We start from the raw sequence: 24386 nt of genomic DNA, 5'->3' as shown, positions 1-24386 counted from the left end.
ACCTGCCAGAGGCAAGTAAAAGGCCATGTCAGGTTAGTAAATCTAGCAACTGACTTGCCTGACTGGACAAGTGGTAAAAAAAACAGAAAAAAACTATTAATCTATTTTGTTTTGGTCTCTTATGGTGGAGATTTCCAGCTTTTCTTTGTTTATTCTCATATTAAACTGAATACCTTTGGGTTTTGGACAGACAACACAATACATTCAACGATTTATCTGTTGGGTGTAACTATTCTCCAAATCCACGATTCAGTTTTACTTTTTGAGTCAAATACATATATTTTTTAACACTGACAGCTATGCCATTATGCATCGATTCATGATTTGTAAAGATCAACAGCTCATTGAAAATGTAAATTACAGTTGTCAGGGAATAAACCCAAATTCTTCTATAAAAAGGAAAGTCTATATGGTATCAAGTGATATGTGATATATCTTTGAAGTGTTGTTTCTTATCTTCAGACACGTGCCGGATGCCACAAGTAGGCAGGGGTGGAGAGGGAAAAAATTACTGGGAGAACTGCTGATTCTTCCTTTGATTTCAGTTAAACTGAGAGCTCATTTTGGTATATTTTGGATGTAATATTGAAATTGTGACAAACATTATTTCTACTATTCTTATTTTATTTTCTTCATTTTTAGCTGTGTACTACTGAAAACACATATCACTCTTGTTTCTGGTGAAATCCAATAAAATTCTGTTAAAATATGATGGGGTAATAGATATGGGCAGAGCCCACAGCTGCAACCAGGTTTGGATAGTTTGACGTTCATGAGCTGCACTGAAAACTGACTTGGATAATAGATGATTGAATACATGATAATCAATACTGCTGATTTAGAAACTGCAAAACAAGAAGAAGGGGTTTGTTCTGGGGGTACACAGGGCATATGAAACGGGGAAAGGAGGAGAAACGGGCAAGAAATAACCAAGTGTGGCTGTGCATGCAGATTTTACATAAATTACTTATTTTTTCTTTATTTTACGATATCCAAGGTGAAGGTGTTATTTATTGTGGTGACAATATATCTATGTAAAAGCAATCAACACACATTAGAAACACAGACAGTGTCTGGCAGCTGCAAGTGAATGAAAAGTTAACTAGAGGTAATACATGAACAAACAGGCTGCTCCAGTTTTAATGACAAGGAAAAAGCATTCAGTTATTAAACTGAAAATCCCCACAAGAATCCAACACATCTGACCCATTTCAACATAACATCAATCTTCTGTAATTACAATATTGTGACAGATCCAGGTGCCATTTAAATAAATGTTCATTGTATACATGTATAGCATTCAAATTAAAATGCCCTCCTTTAACAGCTTCACTGAGTGAATAGCTTGCTGGTGCAGTTTTCCTTCTTAAGCAGCTGACGCATAAAATTGGCCATCATTCTGCTCGGCAGCATCAGAGCATGAAAACACTGATGACACACCTGTCCCAGTCAGGCAGGCAGCCACAACAATACACCCACAATCCTAAAATAGGTGATGAGATGCACAACAATTCCTTCTGAAAAACACAGAGCCTCAAAAACAGTTTTTGAGTCTGACACGCTAGGTCCAAATGTTTTGCTACGCTAATCTTATGATGGAGGGCTTCAGGGGCCCCACTCACCGTCACAAACACAAAGGGCCACAGGGACCACCTCCACGGCATCATCTGGTCTCCAAACGTCCTCCGTGACCCCAGTTAAGACCAACGTTCAAAGTAATAATCCCCTTCAATTACTGACATGTCCCTCACAAGTGGCTACTGGACACGGTCGCAACCTTCAAAGCAGAATGTAAATATCTGTGAAGAGAGCTCAACGCTGACATGACTGCAATCAAGTCACGTAAACAATTTCTTCTCAGGCACTAGTAAAAAACAAAATGTAGTCATGCGTCATTGACTCCAACCACAAATGGACAGCAACCACGTTATAATTACCATTTATGGTTGATGTGCATTGCAAGAAAAATAAACTATTTTTTTTTTTAATGGAACTGGCTGAAGCAACCCCCCAGGGACCAATCCCACGGGGCCACAGCTATTCTTAACTTGGGAAAGTATAATTTCTGCAAAAGTTGCCAGTTAGCAGCAGCATGCTAGTCTGGAGATGCCTCCTGGGACAATGGGTGTCAGACTCACATCGTTGACTGTGAATGCAGGCACTGTTGCGAGGCTCTAAGCTGAATATTGCTCTTGACTATTGGCCCTGCGTGGTAAAAAAAAAAAAAAAGGTTTCAGTGAGCGGCCAGGCAGGGTAATGAGAGGTTTGAACTATTGTGAAGCGCTGCAGAGACAATATGGCCATAAATTAGAGGGGGATTTAAATCACATCCAATCACAGCGCAAGTCAGTAACTCCCAACAATCTGTTAGCAAGCTCTATACCAAACCTTAACAATGACACTTTGAAGACGCCATTTGAGCACCAAACTAAGATTTCAGTGTTGATTTATAGTTGAAAACTGTTTGATATTTGATCTGAATGTCTAAGACCTCTTTTTGCTCTCTTTTCAGTGGGCAGAAAACACAAATTTGCTTTATCATTTTGAGAATTTGAGCAGTTGTAGGTTGAAAGATTTAATTTCAGTGCATTTTGTCATGAATACAGTAGTATATAGGCTGTGTGCTGCCAAAAGGAAGCTTCCAGGGAAGTCGATAAAGTCATAATTTCAAGGCAACTGCCTTCACTAGATTATTGAGTTTTGAATCAAACTCAAACTCTTAAGTTTTGAAATGAACTTATAACCTTTGTTGAGATATTTTACTTGACTTACTTGGATAAACTTGAATCTTTGAGTTTTAGAAATGACCAAAAAAATGTATATTTCAAAAACTGTTCACAGTGAGATGAGAACCTGATTTGTCATCATTTCGTTACTTAAAAATTAAATGGTTGCTACTGAAAATATTAAATTATTAAACATTATTCACTTTCACTTCAAGGGGTTTACTCAACATTTTTTGAAATAGAAATTTTTGGACATTTCTCAAACTAAAGCATTCAAGTTTGTCTAAAGAAGAAAAGTAAATTAGCTCAACAAAACACTATCAGTTAGTAAAACTTTTTCAAAACTTAAGAGTTTGAGTCAAGCTCAAAACTGAAAAAATCAAAAAAGCAAGATTTTAGTTTGCAGTTTCTCAACCTCATTGTTTTTACATTGTAACATGCGTGTACTTTGGTGTGCTGATTACAGCTTTACTTCTGAGCCTTTTCTAAACATCTTTTCACCAATGATGATGGTATTTTTTAAGCATTCAACGGAAAAAAATTCTCACTGGGTGTTTACTGACGACAAACACAAGCCATCGTGATACGACCAACAAAGTAAAAGACCTCGAGAGACCTTTTTCCTGGAGTTTGAAATTACTCTGAGGCACAATGGTCTCTTTGCTCCTTTCCTCAGCAGTGGAGAGCTCTGTTTTCTACATCATAATCAGCCTATTTTCCCCAAATCTGCCCTTTCCTGTATTTAGCCCAAATAAGCCCTCTAATGGGAATACTTTGCTTTACAATCACGTGTTGGCATCTCTGTGACTGCATTTGCATAATTGAGCTTGTGCTTACTGGACCTGTAAATTGTGTGCTGATACATTAGCAGCAGAGTGGGCTGCTGACAGTCGCTGAGTTATGTTCTTCTTCGTGAGTTTGTTTTTCAGCCCATATAAGGCATGATGTTCTGAGGTTCGACTCAGTCAATGCAATGCAATTGTTATTTGTAGAGGACACAGATTATAAACCGGTTTCTTAATGACAAGCAGCAAGGGCAAAGTGTCTAGAATGGCAGATATGAAACCCTGTTGCATAGCCAGAACCTGTGTGTGCATGTCTTGCTTCGGGCATATTTAATCTGCTATTAAACAGACCAAAGTTACAACTGTAATACAAAGTCTGAATCAGAAAATGTTGAGCCATGAAAGCTCAAGTTATATCTCTTATTTAAATCGAGCCTCCTTCAGCTCGATAAAGCTGCAGGCATCAGCCTCTTGCACATGATGATCTACTGCTTTGATCCTCAGCATGCTGACAGGTCGCTGAAAAGTCTCTCAAGCTTAAAAAGTGCCTGCTGCAGGTCCCGCTCTCTATAATGCCCACATGTCCAGCCGGGTCAAGCACCTTTACTGACCTCTCCAAACAAAAACAAAAGCCTGGGATTCCTTTTTCCAGGGCTTGGGTGTCATGTCACATGCTACACAGCACAGTCACCTCTTACTTAGACCTTCCATACCAGGTCAGGGGATTAACAAATCTGGGTCTGATCCAAAAGCCAACGCCAAACATACCAAGAAAGAAATGTAATAACCGCCCACACAAATAAACATAGTCACACAGACATCTCAGCCCTGGCGCTAAACTTTCCAGTGGTTTGGTAATTATCTGTTTCCTCATAATGAAGGAGACACTTAATTACTGGTTTAGGGAGTGTTTTATTCTGTCTCTAAAAAGCTTGAACATCAAAAGTTCCTGTTGTAATGCTACCGTTTTGAACATCTGAAATAGATATTTTCTTTACACACTGCAAAAAAAAATTCCTTACGATATCAGGTTGAAATGTCTTTAAGGAACGTTACTCTAACTGATCTCATAATTTGTTTCAAACAATGTTGCATTCACCTTAAAAATAACCAGAATGACAAATATAAAATATTTAAAAAAAATGATAATATTGAGTTTTTTCCAGAAAACTGCTTAGTATTTTATCAAAACCTTCATTAACCAACCAGGAAATACACTTTCTATGTATTTTCTACTTCAGAGAAAGAAACAAGGAGGGCAAGAACCAAACTAAAAGTGAGATAAGACTGGTTGACTGACCGCGCAGCCAAGGCCACAGCGGGACAAAACATGTAGATAGACCTGCGACTGTGTACATTGTGGTGAAAGCAGCAGTGTGTACACAAGAGTTGACTGGCAGCTAAGGTCCGTTATAAATCCCTTTGGCTGTGCTTACACTATGCCACTGGTTTTCTCCCTCTACACTAGCAGAGGACGTACACATCTTGTTTATGAGGGAAAATGATCACCATAAAGCAAAGAGGGCAGGGCAGGATTTAACCACGATGATGTGCCCATGTCATCACAGGAAACAAGGAAACAAGATGACCTGTCATGGCTAAATAATAAGTGGAAGCACGCGCACGTGTAACTTTTTGAAAAGCCCACATCCATACAGGCCGATTGTTGTGGCAACAAGTTATTAACAGGTGAACTCAAAGTCAGACACTTAAAAATAGCAGCAGATTAAGCTTGAGATAGTATTTGAATTTGTGAATATAAACGATTTATTATACAGGCTGTCAGACATCAGTTCCTCAAAAAAAAGCATTGCATTAGAGAAGAATGTTGAAAAAGCAACTAAACCAGCAAGAAATTATGAAAATCAGTGTGCCATATTTCCCTTAATTCCCGTGTCTACTCTTTCTAAACTTACCTTTGGAGTTGAAAACTTCTTTGAGTTGTAGAAGCACATCAGCAAACTTGCGCACATCGCTGACCAGCTGCATTATATAGTTTGGATCTGAGGCGGGGATATCTGGGCTGTCTGAGCTCACCGAGCTGCTCTTTGAGATCCTGCCCGGTATCCATGTTCCCACACTAGAAGGGCTCGTTGAACCCAAGCTGGAGCTGGAGAGGCGGGAGATGCCTAGAGGAAGTTTGGTTCCACCACTGCCACCGCCGCCACCGCCTCCTCCTCCTCCCGATCCTCCACCTGTACTCTGGCGCAGCATGGCAGCCAGCATCTCTTAATGGTCCAGCGGCCCTCAGGCCCGGTGGTTGTTATCCGGCGGTTCAGCTCCGTTCTCAGACCCAGCACTGCACCACGACAGGGATGACAGATGCTGCCAAGGAAAGAGAAGAATCTTAATCCTGACATTTGAAATACAGTGACATTACTGGCTGATTCACAGGTGTGGTACATTACCATCTTAGTTTTAGCAGGACATACACCCTGACAGCAACAGGTCAAACTGGACTGCTCTTCATCCCATTTCATTTTTACAGAACAGCGTTGAGAACACTGTGAAATACGTTGTCTCTGCCATTGTTGACAAAATTCAATGTGTGGATCTTTCATATTTCCCTTGAAACTATAATATAATTAATCTGCAGTGAGTTTGCATGAGTCACTCAGAAGAAAATTATGTGTGTAGCCAGACAGTTCCTGAATCCACTGGCCAAATGGCTGATGAATGCCACTTTTTACCAGTATTTTACAAATGTTTGGCTGGCTGGCTGGTGCTAATTTTGGCCTCTGACAGCGCTGCTGTCTGCCTGCCTGCAGTATTTCAAAAGTAGTGTGCAATTTTCAAAAATATGGGGTACTTCATCAAGTAAATGTTGTAGTGATAAAATAGCCTCATTTTTTCATGTAAAAGGTAATGATGCAAAATAAAACTCAAAACATAATCTGACAAAGCAAATCTGTCTTTAACTGTGATTTACCAAACATGGTGTTATCCTCCAACAGTCACACCATGACTATGTTTGGCTATGACTTACATGCACCTCACTCAGGGCATTAAAGACATAATATATTCAATTATTAAAGTTTTCACATTTATGAATGTCCTTTTCTATATTAATTATAACCTGTGGCATTGCTGGGTGTTACAACTGGTGTAAACATAACGTAATTCAATGGTATATGAATTGAGAAGAACAGCAGAGAATAGTGTTAAATATAGGTGAGCATGCAACTCCTATCTGCACTGTGTGGTCGCATCTCCCCGTGCACAGGTAGCAAGTGAACACGACACTGCTGGTCCAAAACCCCACAAAATGATCATTTCTGGCTTAGAGTTGAAAAAACGAGACGAACTTAAGCCCTCTTACGACAGACAAATTATTGAGGTCCATTACTTAATTCGGCATTCATAAAATCTACCAAGCAACACTTTTTGTCTTAAAATCTCGACTTTTGTAAGCAGTTCCTACTGCCACACCACGGCCATTTGGGTTTAACGTTAACATCAGATAGCTAGATGAACGTTTTGATTTTGTGGAAATGATAAATGTTTCGTGTGTCTAAGATATGCCGAATTAGTGTGTTAAGAGTAAAGAAAGGGCTTAAAGTAATTTTACCACAAGAACAAGTAACGTTAGGCTACACCGGCAAAAACAGCATTAAAATGCTAAATGCGTGAACGGCGTTCGCTCCGTTAAAAGTACGCAGCTAACTTGCACCGTGTCTAAATACTTCTTTATCTTAAAATGTAACGTTACATTATTTATCGGCGGCGATTTGTGTCAAACAAGTGTTAAGTTCTCAGACAAAGTTACACACCTGTTGCTGGGTCCTGAAACATTTCAGCCGAAAAAAGGCTTGAAGCGGAAAAATGACCGATGGCCAATCTTGAGAAAGACAAATTAATCCACAACCACAGCGCTATCCTTATGTCTCACAGCCGTCCGTGTCCCCAAAGCCCCTCAGAGACTGTCTGTCCAGCTCAACTCCACTGTGTTCACTCGCCTACTCTCTCCATGTGATGCAGGCTGTAACTTGTGATTGGTGTGTACGTGTGTCTCTATGTGTGTAGGGGATTTCGTGTGGAGTCCTCCCCTAACAACAGGTGTCTGGAGTTTTAAAGTGTCAAGAAACCCACGATGAAATGTTGACTTTCCGGTTTTACCTTTCAAAATAAATTTACTGGCTGGGCATTCACACCTTGCTTCATGTCGCTTTGAAAGGCCTTTTGTTAGAGCCCGGCCAGTCCTGCATTTTTGGGGTTGATGCGAATATTGATTTTAAGCAGTAAAACAAATTTCTGCTATCGATAATGGTAAAAAAAAAAAAAAAATTTTTTGTTTATGTACATCTTTTATTTCTTTTATTTTTTTATTTTCAATAATTATACATAGCTATATATTAAAAAGCATTCAAAAGAGAACTGGAATTAAGAAAACTAATCAAATATACGCTAAAAACAAATATATCAAATATATGCTAAAATCAAAATTAAGCAATAACTATCACAAAAACAATTGCAGACAAAACAGCCAGCAATGTTAAACTTGTAGCCAAAATTGACACAACTAGTCTTAACGTAAAATTTGTCATAAATACCAACCTGAATAAAAAAGCCCATGTATGGAAAGAGAACAATTTGAGCGCTTCATTTTAGACTTTTATTTTGAACATAAAACCTCTTCACTTCCGGTATCTTTCTTTTGGACTTGTTCTTCTTCGACAGAGCTGTAATCTGTTAAATAAATTGAATAGGTCACTGTTAAAGATAACACACTCGATAAAAGTCCAATAACATATACAAAATAGCACGAGTAGCATTTATTTTACTGTGTGCGAGAAGCAATGAGACAGAGATACACTGCTACAGAGGCTCAGACACTTTATTACGTTTGCCTGAGTTGTAAATCACTGCAGTTTATATAGAGGCCTGCTTGAGTAGCTGTAACCACAGTTGACACTGCTCTGCTGCAGCATTATGTTTCTGTGGAGCAGAGATACATGGAGACATTCATTCTTCAAAGGAAGAATGTAAAGGAGTGTCCTGTCTCACAGTAAGAGATCTGCACCTGGTCACCTAACATGACTCATCATCATTAGGGAGTTAATACAATAACAAAGTCTAAAAATATAATTTACTTCTGCACTGTTACTAAAGTATAGGCAGGGGTTTTTCAAACTTTTTTATGTCGAGGACACCCACAATAGATGCACATGAGACTACAAACAGAGGAATTTGTCTTAAGGAATCCCCTCTGAGTGACTATTATTATTATTATTATTATTATTATTATTATTATTATTATTATTATTATTAAGTTTGAAGATTAAAAAAAAGTCTTCATAATCAAGCAATGATGCATCACTATAAATTACAATCAATCATAACATCCAACTCTATTTCCTTTCCTTCTTGCTCAATCTTTCAAACAATGTGAGAAACATTAAAATATTCTGTTTCACCTTATTCTGTGAAACCCCTACAGTCCTAGTTTCAAAACCACTAATATATGACAAAAACTTTTTGGTTTTGAATGTGAAAATACCTTAGATATATATATGGATGAAAATAAAGGCTTTCTGTCTTTAACCTTTGAGGTGTTTCAACCAGCTGTTCTGAAAATTGATCCAATGCACACGTGACTGACATCTGCTGGTGACGTTGATGTAGTGCAGTCAAATGAGCCAGACACTCATCACCTCATCTGTGAATCTTAATATTTAGATTTTTTTTTTTCTTTTTAAACAATAAGTAAGGCATAGTTGTGCTTCTTATATATGGATATATATTGCTTTTCCTTGAGAAAAGGAGATGACTGGTTGCCTTATATATTCAACCATAGATGAACGATGTATCATGTGCTCTTGTAAAACGGGGGAAAACAGCGTAAACAGGAAGACAATGCAGGAACTTTAAACAAATAAGTGGTAGTAACAAGGAAGGGAAAATTAAAAAGCCTTTATTGTAGTGGCTAAATCTGTGGTTGAAACATGTTGTCATTTTAAATGACTGTAATAAAGGCTTTTTTTTAATTTTTCCTTCCTCGTTGTCACCACTTATTTTTTGGAGTGCCTGTATTGCCTTTCTGTTTAAATCTGAGAGTTTTTTTGTTTTTTGTTTTTTTGTTTTTTAATTCACATTTCTTTTCTGACAATTAATTTTAGAAACTATTTTATCCCATCATATCACAGTTTACAAGGTGTTTCTTTTGGCCACAGAGACTTCCTGTGGTCAAGATGAGATCACTGAATATAGTCACAATCACATCACTTCCACTGCATCTGTGTCCTGTGTACTCTGCTGGCTGCACTGTTGGCTGATCACTGGAACTGTTGTTGTTGTTGTTTTGTTTTTTGTTTTTTTGGGGGGGGTTTTTGCAGCTTAAGCACATTTGGTGTTTTCATGAATTTGATTATTACTAAATCACCTTGTGAATTGTAACACAAAAGGGATTTATATATTTTTATTGCTATTTTTACATTGATGGCATAATATTCCAGTCTTGAGAATGTTCTAAAGCAACATTCACACTCCAAGCCTTAGTCATAAATTCTAACTTATTGCTCAGATCACTTTTTTTTTTTGTTTGTTTGTTTGTTTGTTTGTTTGTTTTTAAAATGTACCCTGGAATGAGGTCCAGTACCATGAGTCTGATTTCTGAAAAATGTTTCACAGCATGTTGGAACGCAAAATTGGTATTGCTGTTAAATGGTCCCATCCATAGATTCATTAATAAGTTGATGTGCAATGGAAGCCATTAAATTCATGAGCAGACCATAATGAAGAGAAAGAAAGACAATTTGTTTATAATGGCTCTTCTGTTGCCTCTGCACAGAGGTGTGTGTGAATGCAGAGTCAGAGCTAGGAGTGGTGGCTCATGGTTGATGTGAATGGCTTCACAGAAAGAGATTTCATCCAAGATTTCAGGTGGCCAAGGGGCTTCTTTCACTTTTATCTGTCAGCGCCTCTCAACAAGTCTTTCAAGACACTTCAGGTGCTGGAGTGACATAAATGAATTCTGATTTGACTGTTCACACCGAGGTCACATTCCATAAAATCAGACCTGTTTCTGATTTAGGACCACATGTGAAAGTGGCACAAATCTGATTTGAAAAGATCAGAGTAAGAGGCAAACAACAGATTGCAGCATGTTTGCCTGCAGCGTAAATGTAGTTTAATTGTCAGAGTATAGATTCACCATCTGGTTCAAATGAACCAACTGTAAGAAGCTGCAGCTGCACCTGTCTCGCCTTGTGGATAATGCAAATAAGACATCAATTTCATATACATTCAATCAGGAACTGAAGTGTGACATCTGTGCTATAATATGGAGAGCTTATGAGCAGCAAAATCCTATAAAAGACAATTAAGTTAAAATATTAAGTGCAGTGTGCATATATGTCTTCCCTCATTCTATTTTCAAGCAACTGTTGCTCACTCTTTTTTCCTCTGGTGCAAGATTTTATTATAAATGCCATTTTTGCAGTCGTCTCTGCAATTTTTGTAAACTAAAACAATAAAAATGAAACAAAATAAATGTCTTGGTTTGTCTTTCCATTGTTTAATAATCACTATCTCTGGCTTTAATGAAAATGAATCCTTTATCCACTGCATTAGATGTGAAAATATGATATTTCACACATTGCTCCTATAAAGCATTGCTGTTCCAGTGTATAAAGCACTGTATTGGATTGCAGACTGTGCTGGCGACAAAAAAAAAATTGTAGATCTATAGTGTATTATCACTTTTAATCAAATCAAAACACTTCACATGGCCCAGAAGTGAATTATCCAGTAAATCTAGGTTGAGTAATAGTCATTTGCATTACAAAAAACTCTTGAAAACTGTCTGCTTGCTATGCGGACTAACTTAATCTGCTGAGGATTGTTAGTGGAGAAATTTCTGAACACAAGAATCATGAATGTTCACTGCCCTCAAGTGGTGAAAGTGAGGAACTGCGACACAATTAAATTTGTCAAGTCAGCGTCAATGGAGCCATGACAGTATTAGTAGTTCTGGTAAATATTTTCAAAATACAGTTACCAAACGTTCAGAGAGGGACTAACAAGTTATCATAAAATGATGTTACTGATAATGTTCTCTAGTGTGTGGCCACATACAGACACTACAAGCAGACTTTCTTCGGCGGGAATAATATAGATATTAATATGTATTCTACTTAATTTATTGATACTACTATTACCTCAATTATATTTAAGAAGTATAAATTATGCTATTGATAGTCATGTACAAATACCACTACATGTTACAAATACTATTTGTTAATAATACGTTGACTTAGAATTTGCACTTTATTAAACCATTCAAAGCAATAAAAAAAAAAAAAAAAATCAATAAAATCGAATAAAATCCCTTATATGAGTGTCCCTGTCCCTTAGAGGTTAAATTGGGTAACAATGGGTAGCTGTAATAATAACACTGTTTTCCTATCGTTATGGAAGTGGAGAAGTCAGTAGTTTGATCTTCCAAAATAGAAGTGTACTTATCGATCAAGGCTTTTATTTTGAAGCACAGGCGGCGTGCATCCGCTCCCGATTCTTCCTGATGTGCGTAATGAGTTAGGATTGAATGCGCCGCGTAGCTTGATAGTGTGTTGTTCAGCTAGTTGAGTCTTTGTATGATTATATACTTTCAAGAGAAAGTTAAGAGTCTCTTCTATTGCCAATGTTAGCTTAAGTTCAGTGATGCAGCCATGTCTTCTGATAGCAATACCGCCGGAGGGATTCACGGGCTTCTTCTCAAACTTCATGAATCATTTTCAGACGAAGACTGCCGAGCTGCAGCTTTGAAATGCCACGATATTGTCGGTGACTTGGGACAGGAGTGCATGCTAGCATCAACAGAGAATGAACTTGGTAAGATGATGAAGTCCACCACATACTCCTCTCACTATCTCATAGGGGCTATTTGAATCCGCGCCAAACTCCATTGACAATCTGGCAGTTTCATATTCATAATGCTTTTGTTGTTGATGAGTGTCAAACACCTTGTAGAAGACGATGTTTAGGGGATTATTTGAAGCTCATTATCAGTTCGGCATGCAGAAAATATTTCAATAACCTCGAGAACCTTTTATTTAGTTTGCCTGTAACTTATCAGCGGCTTGCGCCAAAACTCACAGTGGTGGACATGGTGGTGGGCGGCAACGCTTCAGAACTCGATGCATAAAAACCACGTGACTCTTGGACAATAAACAAAGCTTTAAAAAAGTTAGTATAACTCAATTTTAAATCTACACCTTTAATTTTGTAAATCAATCCAAATACAAGGATTAAATGTTTGAGTTGTAAACAGTCTGTAGTTTGTTTGCAACAGAGGATTCAGGTGGAGGATGTAGTTCAGACCACAGGTTCCCTCCACTGCATTTCATTCCTCAGGGGATTCACTCTCTTTAGTTCACACAATATGCAACACATAGCACATGGTCATACTCAGTGATGGAGGGAGTATTCAGATCCTTTACTCAAATGAAAGTACTGTAAATGTACTCCATTACAATTAAAATCCATGCACTGAAAATGTTACTTAAGTAAAAGTATCTGAATTGATTATCAAAATTGTTGCCATTTAATTTTATGTTTAGTCAGCTAATTGATTAATCATCTAATCATTTCAGCTGTACTTAATCTTATTGGGTTGTTTAATTTATAACAAAATAAAATAAAATTGATTTATAACAAAATAAAATAACGGTCTTGTCCTGTAATGAGAAACATCTCAATTTGTAAAATATCCAATAACTGAAACTGTCAGATACTTGTAGTGCAGTAAAAAGTACAATATTTCCTTCTGAAATCTAATGGAGGAGAAGCAGAAAATAGCCTGAAAAGAAAATACTCACTAGTACAAGTTATCTCTAAACTTAGTTACATCGCACCACTGGTCATTTTATTAAATTACAAACACAATGAATCAATTTTACCCAGTGTCAATGCAACTACAGTGTTCTCCCTGGTATTGTGTTCACTGTTGTTCACTGTGATTAACATGCTTTCCCTCTGATTCCATCTTTGCATCTTTATCTTGAAGCTTTACAGACTTCGTTGTTGTTCTCTAAAGACTATGGACTGCTCATCTTCCTCAGGAAGTCCCTACCATCAGATGAGGTAGATATCAAAGAACATCCACTGAACAATAATAGTAGTGAACTTAAAGTTCTTGTGTTGACAGAAACATCTTTTTTCCAGCTCCAGGACACCCGGGTTAAGATCCTAGGTTTTTTGGAGAAGTTCTTGGACAGGGTCTCACCAGGAGTCAAAGGTTGGGAGAAGACTTATGCTGTTGACATAAGAGTAAGTTCCCATTTAGAATCAGATTTTTGTTTTCTCAGGAAACCCATCAGACACTGATTTTTTTTTTTTTCTTTTATAGTCCCACATGTACAAGTGTTATTCTACAGCCAGTGTATTGCTTAAAGCTCTGTTTCTGTTTTTTTCATAGGACACATGCATGGCTGTGTATACAAAGGAGAAAGTAGCCAAATGTAGAGTTCCGGTGATGGAGCTCCTTATTAAGGTGTGTTTCTTTTGGCACCGCTTCTTCTGCAAGGAGAACAACATAAACTGCATTCAGACCAAAAGAAGTGATGCACTGCTGACAGAATTCCTTATTCATGTGATCTTGTGAGAGTCGGTATGATATGTGTGAATATGAACATGTTCTCGTCAAATATTCTCCACAGGTTCTCCAAACAACAAAAGCTTCCAGTGTGGTTGCAGACCTTCGGATCTCTGATATATTCAAAAGATTTTACAGTGAGCTTTGTCAGAAGAGCAAATTACCAGATTCAGGTGAGTCTTCATTTCATACCTGAAACCAAGGTTTGATTTAAAGGGATAGTTTGGATATTTTGAAATGGGATTTTATGAGGTATTTATCATAGTCATCGTATCACCTACAGTATATGGCGGTCAGCATGACCTCAGCTTGAAGAAATGGCAGGATTACTGGTGTAGAAAGCTAATATCAGTTTAATTGTATGCTAAATTTGAAACACAAAAAAAAAACACAGAAGTCACACAATAGCACCCTAATGAGAATGTCTTTAAACATGCAATTAAAATGTAAATGAATCCTTCTCTTTTGTCATATTTTGTAATAGTCCTTGGCAAAATCTATGAGTTGCTGGGAGTCCTTGCAGAGGTTCATCCCAGCGAGATGGTCAACAACTCTGACAAACTCTACAAAGCTTATCTGGGGGAGCTAAAAGAGCAGGTATGTGTGCAGGTGATGCTGCGGTGACAGAAAAAGAACAAGGAGAAAACCATGATCCGTTGTATGTGTGGTGCCAAGTGTTTGGGCAAAATGACCATCCTGATTCTGATCCAGCCGGTTGAAAACAGCAGGTTAAATTTTTCTGTGTGTGTGTGTACTCAGTTGTGGTGTTGAATGTTTTTATTTCAGATGACCTCTTCAACAAAGGAACCAAAACTTTTTGTTGTAGCTGGTTGTTTGAGAGGAATCACCGCTCTAATGGTCAACTTTGCTAAAACCATGGAAGAAGGTAGGACGTTGCGTCTGTCTGTGTGTGTCCACGTTTGCTACATCTGTTTATTTCAAATGTACAACAACAGCAAAAAAAAAAAATCCTCAGTTCTGTTTATAAGGCTGCATGATTAGTGTGTGTGTCTCTGACTCGCAGACCCAGCAACATGTAAGGACATTTTTCAGTATGCTCTGAAGGCCATCAGTCCCCAGGTAAATGTCATTGTCTCAGCTATCTAACTGTCTTAATAGTTTGAGTACACTGCATGGCAAGAGAAGTATACATGTAATACCTATGTCTTGGTATTGAACCTCAAACGTTTATAAAAAGTTGTTAAGTACTGGACTGTTTGAGTGTTTTTACATTAAATGTGACATTATGCAACATGCCCTCTCTAATAGCTTGTTTTCCCATCCTTGTTGTAGATGGAGATGAATCGCTATGCTGTCACATTTGGTAAGGGCTGTCATTTCCACAGCAAAATGACAATAAATCACATTGAAAACTAGCATCTCATTGACTGTTTGACTCTGTTTCTTAAACAGCTGGGCTCAGATTATTTGCCAGACATGCAGCCCAGTTCAGCAGCTGCCTGATGGACCACTACAGACCTCTGTTTGACGTCATGTCCAAGCTCTGTGGACACATCAACGCCGAGATGAAGAAGACAAGTTACTATGCACTGGAGGCCTTCCTCAAACAGGTAAACATGTCAGCTCTTCAAGACCGGACAGACATGATGCTAACTGAGTTGAAGAGTCAAAATATTTCAGAATAATTCCAACACCACTGCTTTACAATACTTTATGATCATTTTAAGGTTGCAATGCTGGTGGCTGATAATATTGAGGAGCACAAAAGCAAGTTGAAGTTCTTCATGCAGAAGTTCTGCGGCATCATTAAGACCATGGACTCAACACATAAAGAGCTGTCCATCGCCATACGAGGATATGGATTCTTTGCAGCAGTATGTTTATTGCCTTATTGCTTTAATTACAGCTGGTTTCCTGTGTAAGGCACTAGATAATCTTGAATTCAATATTTCATCTTCTGTTACTTTTATTTTTCTGTAGCCTTGTAAGAAAGTTTGCCCACAAGACGTGGATTTGATGTACACGGAGCTGATTCAGCGCTGTAAGCAGATGTACCTGACTGAGTCTGACGGAGAGGACGACAGCTTCTACCAGCTGCCCAGCTTCCTGGACTCCATAGCTAGTGTCCTGATTCACCTGGACAAGGTAACCACTTCAACCAATTATTGAAGTGATCAACAACGGCACCTTAAATCAGACTGACAAGCTTCATAGATTTTCAGCCTTACGTGTATATATGTATTTGCACAGAAGAAAGAATTATCTCCTTGTAATGATCGTCTCATTTGGACGTCTGCTTTGTGTCAATGCTCTCAGGTTCCAGAGGTGTACACTCCTATACTGGAGCGTCTCCTTGTGGTGCAGATCGATAGCTTCCCTCAGTACAGTGAGAGGATGCAGAATACTTGTTGCAGGGCCATCCTTAAGGTGCTGGTGGCCATGGCCTCTAAAGGACCTGTCCTGTGGAGTTTTATCAGCTCAGTGGGTATGTTGCTCATGAACACATTGCACCTAAAGGCTACTGCAATATCAGCAAAGGGTCCTTTAAATACAGCAAAAATAGAACTTGTTATCATAATCTGATTTTAACAGAACGCTGTCCTTGTATGACTGTTATCTGACATGAGATCGCTGTTTATTTTTCAGTGCACCAGGGTTTGATCCGTGTCTGTTCAAAGCCCATCACGCTTTCTGAGGTTAGATGCATGTTTTCAGATGCTGATATCATTACTGAATTCACGCTCGTGTTGTTTTATTTTCAGTTACACTACTGTCCTTCAATCAACAATTCTTTTTACTGTTGAAGAAATACACATTTTGTCTCTTTTCACAGGACAAAGACAAAGATTCCTCTGAGTCTTCCCAAGTTCGTGCTGGAAAGTGGAAAGTTCCATCCAGTCAGAACTATCTCGCTCTGTATAAAAGTCTTCTGGACTGTGATCAGCTGAAGGTACAGCCAGGCTTTTTTTTTAGGTTTTACTTTTGTGAGAATTGGAAAATTTTCTTAACTAATTTCAACAGGTTTTTTGGTATAACCTATTACACATTCTACATTATGTTATGTTTAGCCACTCAGCATCCCTTCTGAAGACATTTAGAAGATTTTCCATCTTCTGATAATTATTTTTTACTGTAAAACTACCTAAAATGTTTGTGGCTACAAACTCTTCATCATTAAAATTGTACAAAAGTACAAGGTTGTCTCATTTTTCTCAGTTGAATAAATAAAACAAATCCCATTGTGGGTAGAAAATGTCTCACGTGGCCTGTAAGACCTTTCAGTAAACACTACTACTATTTTGTTTCATGTCCTTGTTATGTTTGTGTCGTCCCCTGCAGGATTCAGGATTTTTGGATGGAGCTTTTGAAAGTCAGAACGCTGCTCTGGGTTCTTTAAGCCGTCTCCTGTATGATGAGCTGGTGAAATCGATCCTCCGAATCGTGGAAAAATTGGACTTGTCTGTGCAGAAAGTGACAACAGGAGATGAGGTGAGGTCTAATTCTTAGGCCCTCTACAACTTAGTTCATAGACATTCATAAAAGGCGCACAAGACAAATGCAACACTCTGTACACCATCTGATTGGCTAATGTATACATGATGGTGTTTCAGTAATTATGATTAAGTCCTAGGCTTCTTTGCCTACTTTTTTTTTAAAGGGAAAAATTAAAATTCTTTTTGATGGCATGAAAATGTCGAGACTTTTTAATGTTGTCAGTATCAATTTGAACATTTGTCTTCAGAAGACTTTAACTCTGTTGAACCCTAATCCATGGAACTCTTCTCATCTGTCAGGCTCTGGATGATGCAGCTCACATCCTGCCCTCCTCAGACCCCACAGCTCATCTGCTGCCCAATAAGATCAAAGACTTCACTGCCTTTATCAACCTGGTTGACTTCTGCAGGTAATGGACACAACACAGAGACATTTCAGTATGTTTGAATATGAACAAAACTGTGCAAGATGCTTTGAATATTTGTTTCTCCGTCACTCTCTGCCATCACAGCCTGGGAGATCAGTCTACCAGACCTTATAGGTGTCTTAAAAAGTATCAAAATGATCTCAGTGAAATCTGCAGACACCCTAATGGTCATCACACTTAAACCGTACATAGTGTCATAAATGACCACTGTTTTCTTTTATTTCCAGTGAGTTGTTGCTGAAGAAGCATGTGGAGTACTTTCAGTCATGGGTTTATCCCTTAAGCCACGAACTTATCCTCCACTCCATAAGAAATCCACTTGTCAGTGGCTTTTACAAGCTGCTCTCTGTCACAATGAAAATTGCGACGAGAATCAAGTACTACCAGGTAATATTTCCACAAGTATAAAGCACTTTGTGAGCTCAGAAAGCCTGAACACATTATACAAATAATAAAAATCTACTCTTGAACAGGGAGTTGGCCTGAGAAGCTCTACGTCCCCCCAGAGTGACACAGTGAAGAGTTCGTGTTTTGCACTCTTGTCGAAGTTTGGAAAAGAGGTAGCTGCTCTTGACAGTAATTTGTGTGAATCTTAAAAGCTTTCTTGTTGGTGCAAGAAAAAAAATTGAGCACCACAGAGAAATTTGAAATGTAAAACATGCGAGTGATGTGTTTTTTTTCCCCACCAGGTGTGTGTGAGAATGAAGCAGTACAAAGATGAGCTGCTGGCGTCCTGCTTGACGTTTGTCCTCTCTCTGCACCACAACATCATCGCTCTGGACATCAAGGCCTACTGTCCTGCTCTTGAGGTGGGATCCTTTTATTTGTTTCATTGTTTATTTGTGAACCAGATGACGATGGATGAATGTAGTTTAAAATAAAAACATAATACACAGTAGGTGGTTTTGTGTAGTAAAATCCAACCAGGGTGGTAATAAATAAACAGTTGAATTGGTTAGCTAACTGATAAACATCATGGACAAACTGTTGTAATATTTAGTCAGCTAAAAATAATGAATGAATCATTTAAATAGCTAATAGCAGTGAATAAACTGGTAGTTTTCCCAAAGTAATCAATAAACAGTTGAAACGGGTAGCTTGAAAAAATGAAATGAGTAGCTAAAAGGAATAGATGAACAGTTGAGTCAGATAATAAATAATGATAATAACAAATAATTTAAATAGATGATAGTAATGAGTAATATAATGTAACGCATAATTGTATGAAACTTACTATGCTGTACTGTGCATCTATATGAAAAAAATCCACTAGTCACTTTCATATAATTAATAGTTCAATAATACACAGTTTAAAATAAATGTGATGAACACATATGGAATCTGATGGATGGTGCCGAAGAAGGAGCGAGTACATGAATTTATTTGTCTGGGCTGTGGGGTTCATCAGACAGAAACTGCATTAATGTGTGTGTCTTTGTGTGTGTGTGAATGAATGAATGGTGTGTATAGGCGGCTCTGAAGTTGGGCCTGAGCCATGTTCCTTTGGCCAACGCAGCCCTGGATGCTCTCGAGGACTGGTCCTCTCACATCCCCTTGGAGACTATGCAGCCCTGCTACACCAGCATCCTTCCTCTTCTGGACGGATACCTGAAAACCGCCTCCACCAACAGTAAGCCCGTCATGGTCGCTGATCGAGCACTGTTTGCCAGTTGATTAAAAGTTCAGTTAAATTTTTTATGATTTTCTTTTTAGTTAATAAAGATATCTGGTAAAGTGACAAAAAGTCTAATTCAGAGGTTCTTGACTTCAGACACAGACGAGAGCAACTGGGAGGTGATTTCTTCTGTGTCTTCAAGTGGCAAAGGATTCAACCGAGTGATGACGAGACTCCTGAAACAATCTAAACAGCTCACTATGGTACTGGATGGGGAAATGTGGGAAAACATCTTTCAGTAGAGCGATTTGCTCTGGTTTAAATTATATTCAAATTTCACAACCATTCACTATGTATTATGTACAGAATTTACGAGTAAAATCAACATACTTTTCCTCAAAGTACAGTGTTGACTTTATAGCATGATAGTACCTACGGAGGCAAACATGCTGTACCTGATGTGTGCAAGCATTTACAGATCTACAAAATGTCTGATGGGCCCCTCCAGGAGTCCTTTAATTTCTGTTTTAATCCTTTATAAGTACAGAAGAGAGAGAGTGCAGTTCCTTCATAACACAGAACACTGACGTCCTGTATTTGATCTCACTGATTACCTCTGTGTGAATGTAGGAAGATGCTCCTCTTGTCACGGTGAGGCTCAGGGTGGTGAAGTTGCTCGGTCACCTGGGAGGAAAGCTGAATAGGAACCTTGTGACTGGTAAGTATTTTCATAACCGACCCACCATGTCATTCTGTCTCACAATAACATTTTACGTATTGTTGCCACGCTCCCGACTGATGCTTTGAGAACATTTGGCACATGACTGTGAGTAGAGATATTTGCTGTTTTTGTTGACCAGTGGCCTCTGTTTTCACATTTAGCGGTCTCATCAGAGGAGATGATGAAGAAGTTTGTCGCCTGGGATTCTGAGAAAAGGCTCAGCTTTGCAGTGCCATTCGCTGACATGAAGCCAGTCATCTACCTCGACCCGTTTCTGCCTCGCATCAGTGAACTGGCTCTGTCCACAAGTGACAGACATACCAAAGTAAGTCATCACAACATCAAATAGTTTGCATCGTCGGTGGCAGTTTACAGAATTGAAAAATGTCTGGTAGATTTTGACACGGCTTAGATGTGATGACAAATGGTATCAAAAGAAAAAAAAATGGTTGTTTTAATCCAGTTTCTGTTGTGTTTGATGCAGGTCGCAGCGTGTGAGCTGCTCCACAGCTTGGTGGTCTACATGGTTGGGAAGAGTGCTCAGATGGTTGAAGGGGAGAATAGTTTGCCACCCATGTACAAGCTGCACAAGAGGCTGTTTCCTGTTCTGCTGCGTCTGGCTTGTGATGTGGATCAGGTGTGTAGATCTGTCAGAGATAATTTGCAGGTTTTGCAGCATCAGATGCCAGGTGTCATTTTATTTAAATCACTTATTATATTAGATGGTGGTACTCAACAAAACTTTCAAGCAAGCTGAATCCTGGCCCCTTTACAAAATGATCACTAACCAATTAGAAAGGAAAAATATTTGTAGCTCATGGTAGTGGTGGGTGGTACTGTTTACTCTTTTTTTTTTACTGTATTACATCACAATATTACTAACAATATAAGGAATACTCCACTCAAAATGATAATGAATCTATCTTGTTTCACTCTATTGTCAAGGTAAGTTAACATAAAAAATGATTAAAAACAGATCTGTTTTCTGGATCCAAATAGAAATGAAAAATCAATCTTCTCTTACACATGTTAGCCTTCCCCTTAACGCAGATTAACTAGTAAACATAATGTGATTCATTCAACATATATTTATATGTGTACTTTGCTCATCATGTTACCTTCAACCTATTTCACAGTCTGTATGTTTTACACGAGTCTCGTTAGCAAGGAAATGGTTACTGGGTGTAAGACCAGTTCTAAGAGTACGGGCAAAGCCCACTACCTGCATGTTATTGCAACCACAGCAAAGCACATTAGTTGAAATGTGCTTTACTGTGAAGAAATGTCTTGCAGAACTTGCCAACCAGTATACCACCCATCCCCTAGTTTATGGATGCTACATTTGTTCTAGGAAACGTCACTTAATAACATAATGCAATTTGTTTTTAGTGCCTTAATGGAAACCCTGAGAAATTGATACCAGTTATATCAGAGACACCAATATTAAAAGTGTCTTTAGTGTTGATTTTAGGGTTTTGGTAGACGCTAAGTGTGATTAGAATGTGTGAGACCTTAAAAGATTGAAAACTGAAACTGAAAATTTAGTGCACTTCTTGACTTAGCTGCTATGATTGAAAGTCATGTTTTATGTACACTGCACCACCCTCCAGTTGATTGTTTTTTTGTTTGTTTTGTTTTATGATAGCTCCTGCTGTATTTCCTCCATATTTAGTTATCAGCCTGAGTCAGGGTTTTACACACTGGGTAATTTGCTGAATTACAATTAGAATTTCTTTACCAGGTGACCAGGCAGCTCTTTGAACCACTGGTTATGCAGCTGATTCACTGGTTCACAAACAACAAGAAGTTTGAGAGCCAAGATACCGTCGCTGTTCTAGAGGCCATTATGGTAAGTGTTTATACTCTGTGAAAGACTTCATCAGCTAAATAGTCAAACAAAACCTCAGACTGTGCATCAATAAATGTTGTTTAACCAATTTCTCAATATACTGTCAGCTCATTTTTCTATTTTGAGTGCACTCGCTGGTATTCGCTTGAGTTTTCAGACTTTTTGTAACAACAGTTGCCTGATTTTCTTTTGTGTGTGTTTTTCTCCTCAGGACGGTGTGGTTGACCCACTGGATAGCACTCTCAGAGACTTTTGCGGCCGCTGCATTGAAGAGTTTGTCAAGTGGTCCATCAAACAAACCACCCCCAAGCAGCAAGAGAAGAGCCCCACTAACATGAAGTCCTTGTTTAAGCGGATCTACAGCCTGGCTCTCCACCCCAATGGCTTCAAAAGACTTGGTGCAGCGTTAGCATTCAATAGCATCTACAGACTATTCAGGCACGATGCTTTTCTCTCTGTTTTGACACTTTCATTTAATCCCTGTTGATTTCTGAGCCATTTGCAGAATAACAAGCTGTATCTTGTTTGTAACATTTAAAGATTGCCAATCATTCCAAAAAATACACACATTCGGTTGTTCTCATTGAATTGTGTTCCTGACAGAATGACGAAATTGATTTTGAGAAATGGTTTCACATTACCAAAATCCTGTTGTCCTGTATTTGCTCAATACTGTTTTATATTTGTCTCTGCAGGGAGGAAAGTTCCTTGGTGGAGCAGTTTGTCTTTGAAGTTCTCGTCATATTTGTCGAAAGTCTGGCCCTTGCACACTCAGACGAGCGATCTATGGGTAATTGTTGTTCCGCCTCAGCTTTATAGAAGGGCAATCAAATTATCGTATCATTGTCAGCGCCATTTTGTCAGAAAATAAGTAAGTGGGTTGATGTGAAATGTATGAACAAAACCGTAGCTGGTTCTTTGAAGGTGATATATCACTGTGTTAAATTATCATGAAATTATATTTTTATTTTTCTGTTATGTTGGGAAGAACGTCACAATAATTGTCTTTCAGATGGCATTTATTACATTTATTTATGATTTTAAGCTCCCATGTTTTGTTAAACAAGGTTCCATTGCTTATTAAAAGCAAAGTGCAATTGAAAATTCAAGTATTTTTTTCAAAAGGTATGATGTTTTTCCCACTCTTCCATCCTCAGGTACATTGCAGCAGTGTGGCAGTGCCATTGATCATCTGAAAAGAATCATCAAACATAAGGCTCCCACTCTCAATCAACACAATGCTAAGAGACGTGTCCCAAGGTTGGTGCTGTGTTTACATGGATATCAGTTGGATTTTTGCAAGCTCTTTTCTTTCCATACCTTAGCCAAAGTGAATCTAATTCAGCAAAGTTACAAGATGTAGATGCATTAAAATGAAATTTAGCAACTGGGTAAATTGTGTATAATAAGTATAATATTTAATACATTAATATAAATATGTACGTACTCCCCTTTTTTGTACAAGAAGTCTATTATTAAAATTGCAGAAATGTTTATGCAACAATGAGATGTTATAATTTATATATAGAAATTAATATAAATACTTCTTCCTCTTCTCTCAGGGGCTTTCCACCTGATGAAAAGCTGTGCCTCTCTGATGTGGTTTTATGGCTTCTGGAACAATGTGGCCGCCCTCAGACTGAGTGTCGCCACAAATGCATGGCACTCTTCTATGAGTTTATACCTCTTCTCCCAGGTGAGCAAACCCACCAGGTGCTTCATCATCCAAAGTTAACTTTGATCAAATGAACAAGTAAACAGATGCAACTCATAAAAATAATAATACATTTAGTTCAGTGCATTAGTATGCAATTCATTTACTTTTGTTATACATGAATAACATATGTGAATAAATTCTTTGATGTGCGTGACTGAATCTAGGAAAGAAGTCTCCCCCTCAGTGGTTGGATGGCATGCTGAAGGAGCATGGCATAGGTTTCCTGGTCTTGCGGTTTGAGGGTGGGGGTCTCCTCTCCCAGCCCACTCTCAGAGACCTGACGGGTCCCTTCAGCGTCAGAGCCACCCTGCAGTGGATGGACCTGCTGCTGGCTGCGCTGGACTGCTACAACACCTTCATCAACCTGCACATAATCAAGCCTGACCACATGATTAGTAAGTCTTAGTTGTGTGAGCATTGACAGTTAAACTCTTTTATTACTACTATGTCATATCATGTTGTGACATATATTTTGTCATATTTGAGTTTTAGAGAAGCA

At 38.4% G+C, this 24386-nt stretch overlaps 2 protein-coding genes across 2 annotated transcripts in view; one reads left to right on the top strand and one right to left on the bottom strand.

The window, feature by feature from the left end:
• The window catches only part of arhgap29a (Rho GTPase activating protein 29a), a 44777-nt gene extending 37243 nt beyond the window's left edge, over positions 1–7534 (bottom strand). Inside the window, exons 1-2 of the mRNA XM_084746812.1 lie at positions 7282–7534; positions 5428–5836 (exon numbers count right to left, since the gene is read on the bottom strand). Of these exons, the coding sequence (XP_084602938.1) occupies positions 5428–5737 (310 nt within the window). The 5' untranslated portion in view covers positions 5738–5836; positions 7282–7534. The remainder of the gene's footprint in view (positions 1–5427; positions 5837–7281) is intronic.
• A 4525-nt stretch (positions 7535–12059) lies between these two features.
• prkdc (protein kinase, DNA-activated, catalytic subunit) overlaps positions 12060–24386 on the top strand; it is a 35705-nt gene continuing 23378 nt past the window's right edge. Inside the window, exons 1-31 of the mRNA XM_084746969.1 lie at positions 12060–12340; positions 13515–13591; positions 13673–13777; positions 13926–14000; positions 14167–14275; positions 14587–14699; positions 14889–14988; positions 15127–15182; positions 15396–15426; positions 15516–15673; positions 15791–15937; positions 16044–16208; positions 16380–16548; positions 16710–16759; positions 16897–17013; positions 17403–17552; positions 17858–17967; positions 18213–18372; positions 18459–18545; positions 18675–18794; positions 19456–19615; positions 19757–19863; positions 20231–20318; positions 20483–20646; positions 20806–20958; positions 22063–22170; positions 22382–22608; positions 22866–22960; positions 23328–23430; positions 23733–23866; positions 24052–24282. Coding sequence (XP_084603095.1) covers positions 12178–12340; positions 13515–13591; positions 13673–13777; positions 13926–14000; positions 14167–14275; positions 14587–14699; positions 14889–14988; positions 15127–15182; positions 15396–15426; positions 15516–15673; positions 15791–15937; positions 16044–16208; positions 16380–16548; positions 16710–16759; positions 16897–17013; positions 17403–17552; positions 17858–17967; positions 18213–18372; positions 18459–18545; positions 18675–18794; positions 19456–19615; positions 19757–19863; positions 20231–20318; positions 20483–20646; positions 20806–20958; positions 22063–22170; positions 22382–22608; positions 22866–22960; positions 23328–23430; positions 23733–23866; positions 24052–24282 — 3832 coding nt within the window. The 5' untranslated portion in view covers positions 12060–12177. The remainder of the gene's footprint in view (positions 12341–13514; positions 13592–13672; positions 13778–13925; positions 14001–14166; positions 14276–14586; positions 14700–14888; positions 14989–15126; positions 15183–15395; positions 15427–15515; positions 15674–15790; positions 15938–16043; positions 16209–16379; positions 16549–16709; positions 16760–16896; positions 17014–17402; positions 17553–17857; positions 17968–18212; positions 18373–18458; positions 18546–18674; positions 18795–19455; positions 19616–19756; positions 19864–20230; positions 20319–20482; positions 20647–20805; positions 20959–22062; positions 22171–22381; positions 22609–22865; positions 22961–23327; positions 23431–23732; positions 23867–24051; positions 24283–24386) is intronic.

Source organism: Lutjanus erythropterus, chromosome 21 (genome assembly GCF_056507025.1).
Source record: "Lutjanus erythropterus isolate fLutEry1 chromosome 21, fLutEry1.hap2, whole genome shotgun sequence".
Lineage (NCBI taxonomy): Eukaryota > Metazoa > Chordata > Actinopteri > Lutjaniformes > Lutjanidae > Lutjanus > Lutjanus erythropterus.
Note: the sequence above shows the minus strand (reverse complement) of the source record. Positions and strands in the feature narration are given on the sequence as shown.